Raw genomic sequence first — 7,500 nt, forward strand, 5'->3', positions numbered from 1 at the left:
CGCCATTCATAACCAAAACAATTTCTTTTACAACTGTAACTTTGTGGTTGATATATTAAAGACAGCACCAAGACACCATTAACTTGAAATAACGCCACACCCCGTGCCCCATCACCTCTAATAATATCCATCAATGCCTGACATTGTTTCCATTTCCCCAGCAGCCACACACAACTTACGGACGTATATGAAAGACTTATTCTGAACCCAATGCAGATGGGTGGGAGGCATGGCGTTGGGGGCAGGGTTGACGGCAACCCTGGGTTGAAACAACATCGTTTATAAAACCCTAACAATCGGCTACAAGTAGAACATTGTATACAAAAAAAATGAAACATTGTGTATTGTACAAGTGTAACCAATTTATTGCTCATAAGTTTTAACAAAATCTTCTTCGGGCCCCCATTGAAAACCACTGCCTTAATGTATTAAAGGAAAGTAAGCCTGCCCGATCAAGTCTGACCTGGGGCTTGACCATCATCATCTTCACCACTAAAACAGGTCAGAGTTTTCCAACCATTTCAGCCATTTCTAGGATATTGCATGGGACATGTTCATCTTATTTCTCAACTTACACAAATAACACAGACAGACACACACACAAACAATGAAAGCAAAGTGAAAACAGTTACCTTGTTCAAGTGTATAATACAGTCTTCAACGTTCTCCTGGTTACAGACGCTGCTGCTGTAGGGATAGCTGTAAGGGTACATGTCAAGGTAGCTGTCCGACAACATGCTGCAATTCGAAAAGGGTTTATCATAGAGAACCTTAGAGCAGACATTGTTCCCATACAAGGAATCCATCCTACAAACAAAAACAGAAAGAAAAAAAACAGCAGTTAAGCATTAACTGCATTCACCTGTGCACAGGTGTGGTTGTGTGGGGTAACAAGATTGTTGCACAACCGTTTGATCTTGGGTTCAATTCCTTTGTGCAATACCTTCAAGCCTTGGGCCGACTCACACCATTACAGTGGAATTTGCTAGACAGTGTGGCACAACCCCATCTCATACACAGGTTCAGTACGTACACATGTGGCACCCACGTGTGGTCACTATTCTTGTCCTCTAAGCAGCTCAGAGATATATCCATCTAACGAATCTGCTCACCTGGATAAAATGCCAATCTATCATAGATGATCAGGTAACACCAATCCCTTTCAACTTGGTGATCAGTAGCCAATGAGGAGCTTCTACAGGGTTGCTCCAAATGCTAGAAATAGCAACCAAATCTCTCAACACATACCTTTGTATAAGGAAGCATGCAACAGACAATATAGTTCTAGTGATACAGTCTGAAAAGGGGCCATGGCTGGAATTTCTGGAGTAGCTATAATCAGTTTGTTGAACTGATGTGACTAGAGGGTAACCAACAAAACATTAAGTATTGGCTCTAGTTCAGTCCATCTAGCCGTAGACAGGTACCATGGGGGTAAGTACAGCTTACCACTCTAGCTTACATGGAGTTTTATTCATTAATCACTTAGTAACGAATCCCCCACCACCACTCGAGTAATTAAAAGTTTAAAATATTTAATTGGACGAACAATGTTATCAGAGACAATGACAAGACAAATGATTCAGTGGAATAATAATGTGAGTAAACAGGTGAAATAATTAGCTGCAGACACAGGTGATAGGTGTACAATGAATGACTAATATGGAGAGGAAACGAACAGGAAAATAAACAGCATCAGCCAGAATTATCCAGGAAACATTCCAATGCAAATAAGAACAGAAATGGCAGGGGAATTAAGAAGCTTGCTTTGCTAACACGAGGTTTTGGGTTCAATTCCATTGCACAGCACCTTGGGCAACTGTCTGGCCATGTACCATGGCCCTGGGCTGGCTAATGCCTTGTGAATGAATTTGGTAGATGAAACTGTAGAGAAGCATATCGTGTGTGTGTGTGTGTGAGCCCTACCCACTGCTTGACAACCAGTGTTGATTTATTCACATCCCTGTGACTTAGCAGTTCAGCAAAGAAGACTAATGAAATAAGTACCAGGATTGATTTGAGTAAACCACAATCTTATGATAAATGAATCCAACACCGTAACCACTAAGCCATGCACCTCTACATTGGCTGCCAAAATAACTTTTAGTATAATCTGTGGTTGACTTATGAAACAAACATACGTGTCAGTTGAGTGGAAAGATGATTGACATCTTTCACTTGAAATGTCATCCAAGTTTGGCAAAGAATAAAATAACTTCTTCCTGTTTTTCATCTGAGACCAAATTGTGACATTTCAGAGATTAATCATTCCTCACAGCAACACAAATAGGGGCCTCTTCTCACCATGACATACGAACTCATAACAGAGTCACAAGCCAGGTGGGTCCAGTTATGAAGCTTCCTTTGCAACCATGAGGTCTTGGGGTTCAATCCCACTACAGAACACCTTGCACAAGTGTCTTCTATTACAGCCCCCACATCAGCCAAGTGGATTTGGTAAACAGAAACTGTGTGGAAGCTCATGTGTGTGTGTGTGTCCCCTCCATCCAACTGCTTGACAACCAGCGTTGGTTTATTTACATCCCTATCACCTAACAGTTCAGTAAAACAACCCCTGGCTATGTGGGTATTTTGAAAATACCTCAAAGGGTGATGACTGTGCCTGGCATAATTACAGGTTGCCCTTTGCTAGTAATGTGGGACAAGTAATTCTAACGAACCAGTCTTTTAGTTCAACAACAGAGCTGCCACAATTGAATAAGCACCAACAAGAACTTGGGCTTTTTTTTTTTGGTAAGTTAAACGGTGGCTTTTAAGAAACAACCTTTTTAAAAGCAGGCTTTTGATGTAGGGAGGGGGGAGGAGTTGCTGTAAATGCTTTGACCTTTCCATAGTATGGTAAAAAAAGAAAAAAGCCACCCAAAAACTGAGAGAGAGAGAGAGAGAGAGAGAGAGAGAGAGAGAGAAAGAGAGAAAGAGAAAAGAAGGAGCAACGAGGAAAAGAGAATATATTACTGTAGTAAATTAGGGTTGAATGAGAAGAGAGAGGAGGTGGTGGTGGTGGTGGTGGCAATAATGAGGTAAATTGTTTAGGGAAATAGATGAGGGAATAAAGAAGAGAGGAACTTTAAATGAAGGTTTGTCAGGTCCAATACACATGTAGACATAGACAGGAACCAAAAATAGATGCCTGTATGTGGTCACTCCAGCGGCTAGAAATAGCAGCCAATTTTTGTGAAACATCAGACTATCTTAAAAGATACACACTGAATAAATATGATCTTCAAAGTAATGTGTCTTGAGAAAATATGGAATATCTTTAATCATAAGTCAGCTCAATCAGGATTGATCTTCACAACATATTCTTAAGTCAGTAAAGCAGAGCTTTCTAAATGGATGAGCTTCCATAACATTTTAATGTCAACTTTTCCATATTTGCATCTATCAGATGGAATTTGGTGATGCAGATCTTCTACAGCCAGGTACCCTTCCTGTCACCAACCCTCACCTGTTCCCCCCCCCCCCACAGAACATTGGAAATGAAGGACATAACTTGGATAATGGTCATGCTTGTTTTACAACCAATGCACAATGTCAAGAGAAAGAGATACAAACAGGCACACGTATTCATGAGAAGCTTCTTTCAGTTTCCATTAATCAATTCAATCATAAGGCTTTGGTCAGCTTGGGAATGGAGTAGAAGAGGCCTCACACACACACTACAAAATAAATTAATGAACGAGTATTTATATGGTGACTCAAATTGCTAGATATGACAGCCAGATCTTCCTTTAATCACACTGTAGTTCTAAACATTAAAGGAAAAATGGTGGGAATATCTTTGACCACATCCCTGCTGGATCATGGCCGGCCCCAGGGCAAGAAAAACCAACACCCCACAACGAACATGATAATATTTCACCAATTATATTAGTGTAGACTGGAATATAATGGAGACACAATTATATAAATGTTTTGCCCAGCTACATGTGGAATGTTTGTCAGGGTGTGTATTTAACATGGAATCATTTTACAGAGATTTGCTTGCCATTTAATGCCACTACTACTACTACTACTACTACTACAACAGCTAATTAGCTTTAGCTGGGAATGTGGAACACTGCTGATTCTAGTTTTACAATACCGCTTCTGTAGCTGAGATAATAAATATATAATTTTATATATATATATAGATATATATATACATACATACATATATACACACACACTATATATATATATATATATATATATATATATATATATATATATATATATACACACACACACACCTTTTGTTGTAACAAGTTTTCATACTACTGATATCACACAATGTGGTGTGTGTGTGTTAGTACTGGATTAAGAAATTCACTTTGCAACCAAAAGTTTTCAAGTTAAATTGACAGACATAACTGATCAAGAAGTTCAAAGAAATTCGCTTCACAACCACATAGTCTCTGGTTCGGTCCTGCCATGGGGTCAAGTGCTTTCTACTATAGTCACAAGTCGACCAATGTCTTGCCAGTGAAATTTGATAAGTAGAAACTGTATGGAAGCCTGCTGTGCGTCTGCCCACATTGACATCGTTTTGTCAGCTGTGAAGTCTGTGTTCTTTATCCTTCCCACAAATTCCATTTTTAGATATGGAAAACCCTGTGCAACAATAAACACTTTACTTTGAAACCAAGGATTAGGCTGCCACCAGGAAGAGGATCTGGCTGTAGAATACAACCAGTCTCATTCAACCAGTTCTAAGAAGTGAGGAACACACACACAATATTTTCTTAAAACTTTGGATTCAGCTGATAATGGAGTTACCGCCTTTGCATTCCATTTTGATATCTGCAACATCCCTAGAAATAGTTTTTATCTTTAAGTTGCAAAGAGAAACGAATTTGTTTTTCTTGTTATTATCTTCCTCTAAAAGGTGATGATGATGATATCACATTTGTGAGACAACTCTCTACACACATTGACATCATGCAGGATGCTCTTTGTTTAGGTTGGAAATTTGTGTAGGTCAGCAATTCTTACATCTTTATACAATTCCATCTCAGCAGCTGCAACACACACACACACACACACACACACACACACACACAGGATTGTATAAGAAACTGTTCCGTCGCCGAATGCGATTGTGTTGGAGAGGAAAGTGCAGACGTTTGCAGCTTCCACAACCCATCACCTATTTACAAGATTAACAAAAATTTATGAAATGTTATGACTTTCCATACGACCGTTTATGTATCTGTTATCTTTTACTAGTTGCAGTCAATCGACTGTGACCATGCTGGGGCACCACTCAGAAGGGTTTACAAACAAATTGGTCCCCCACTGCCAGTACTGATGCATTTTCTTTTTCTTAGCGTGGTACATATTACATTGACATCTAATATAGGGGAGGGAGAGGAAGAGGTGATATTGTCAACTGTCTGTACTAATTACTATTGGAAGGACGAAAACCGAAATTGACCTTGGCGGAATTTGAACTCGGAGCGTAACCAAATACTGCAAAACTTTTAGTTCGGTACACTACTGCCATCCACCACCCTCACAACGACAACAAGAATTTCTAACTGAAACAAGGCCTTACAATGATTCAAGTACCAGATCGATATTTAATTTCTAGACTCTGGAAGAACAAAAAGTCGACCTCAACGGGATTTGAGCTCGAAATGTAACGAGGCGCAATCGAACACCACCAAGCTCCATTTTGTGAGAAGTTTTAGACACTTCACGAGCGGAGAATAAATATGCCTGTTATAATATTCAACAAGTTACACACAAGTTCCCTCATCCCACACTCTCAGACAGTCAGGTATTTATATATAAAACATTCAATGTTACCTACCTATGATATCCAAAATCGTACACAGAAGAAAGTTAACTAAGGTTACAGCGAAACCTATAAACTGCCAGCAGAGTTCTGGTATCTGGCAACAGAATTACTAACAGCAGCACCACCACTGCTACTACTACCGCTATTAACACACAATGCGGTATTTCAAAGCATTAAGCTGCTACCACCACCACCACCTCTAATAAACAGACAATGAATTACTTGAAAGTAAGAAGCCACAAGAAAGATTAATTCTCTAGCGCAACCATAATCATGACAACAGCGTTGTAGAATTTGGCAAAGCAATAAAAATTATATAAACACACACACCAATAGGCAATACCTGTACAATATATCTTACCTGCACAGGAGATATGTGCGTGCGCGCGCCTGCCTTAACCTGTTCAGAATCCTTGCAACAGTTTGTTTACAAACAACATGGAAACGAGGCTGGATCTCTCTGGTGGTGGTGGTTAATAAAGATGATGTTAGAGAGGGAAGACGGAGTCGGTGTGATTTACAGAGGAGACGATGGTGATGGACCAGAGGAATATAGAAATCGAGTAGTGGTGGTAATACAGGAAAGGTGGTAGTTATAGAAAAGGTGAGAGGAGACGGTCCCAGATGACAGACAAGAAGCACCCACTTATACAGAACATCATATCCATTTCAGAAACTTAGAATAACAAACACCAACGGGGGGGGGGTGAGCAGAGCATATGCGTGCGTGTTGCGATACCTTTTCGGAACCGCTTCACTTCGAGAAAGGAATGCTCGCCGGGAAAGACATGTACAAATACATCCATACACACATGATGTGCATATGCAGCATATGTTCACACACATATTACAACGACTTAATCATACCTGAGCAATTAGTAATACAGCCACTGTTTGAAACAATCCCTAGGTCCTCAGAAAGAGAATCCGGTACCATTCAATCACACAATGTAAGCTAGAGAGAGTAACGGCCGTGTTACTTTACTAGCTCACCCCACTCCCACCCCCATCACACGTTAGTTTAACAAATAAATCTACTGGACTCCCAAAGTTAATCACTAACGAAAAGAAGCCAAGTTCTAAAAACTTAACGTGTCTTTCAATGACAGATTCTGTCACTCTCCAGCCTGCAGAGCAACGTGAAATGAAGTGTCTTGCTTAAGAACATAACTCACTGCCTGGTCCGGGGATGGAACCCATGATCTAGCGATCGCATCCTAACCGCCAGGCGCCTTCATATATACATAATACACATCCATACACACACGGTGAGGACCAGAGAAAGCATTTGAAATTGAAGTCACTAAAACAGACAACGGGCTTCTATGTGGCTCCTCGAATTACTAGAAACAGCGACCAAATACCACCAGACTACACGCAATCATCTCGAAAAGGGAAGGACACACTGGATATTGTAATCCTGCAGATATCATCTGAAAGAGTAAAAAGATGAGGATGGTGGCTACTGGGCCGCTCTGACCACCAAGTTAATCTGAGATTAAACAAACCACGCTTTCTTCGCTAGAAATAGTAACCAAATCTTTCTTATATTGTCCTACCGCCTTTAAAAGAGGCGGTCATATTGTCCAATAATATAGTCAAATAAACAAGATGGCCATAGTTAGAACGCCGTCGGTCAGTGTCCCGTTCGATGATGACCGAGATGGGAATTAAAACTCCTTTACCGTTGAGAGAAA

General features: G+C 40.3%; 1 protein-coding gene across 6 annotated transcripts in view; it reads right to left on the reverse strand.

Annotated features, from left to right (window-relative positions):
* LOC106869002 (afadin- and alpha-actinin-binding protein A) overlaps window positions 1–7,500 on the reverse strand; it is a 20,785-nt gene that overhangs the window by 10,589 nt on the left and 2,696 nt on the right. The window contains exons 1-2 of one of the 6 annotated variants that reach the window (XM_052975935.1): window positions 6,671–7,500; window positions 633–738 (exon numbers count right to left, since the gene is read on the reverse strand). The exon at window positions 6,671–7,500 is cut by the window's right edge and continues 9 nt beyond it. In XM_052975935.1, the coding sequence (XP_052831895.1) occupies window positions 633–737 (105 nt within the window). In that variant the 5' untranslated portion in view covers window position 738; window positions 6,671–7,500. The other 5 variants (XM_052975934.1, XM_052975933.1, XM_052975931.1 and 2 more) reach the window with 5 other exon arrangements.

The sequence above is a fragment of the Octopus bimaculoides genome, chromosome 23, assembly GCF_001194135.2.
Source record: "Octopus bimaculoides isolate UCB-OBI-ISO-001 chromosome 23, ASM119413v2, whole genome shotgun sequence".
In the NCBI taxonomy this organism is placed as follows: Eukaryota; Metazoa; Mollusca; class Cephalopoda; order Octopoda; family Octopodidae; genus Octopus; species Octopus bimaculoides.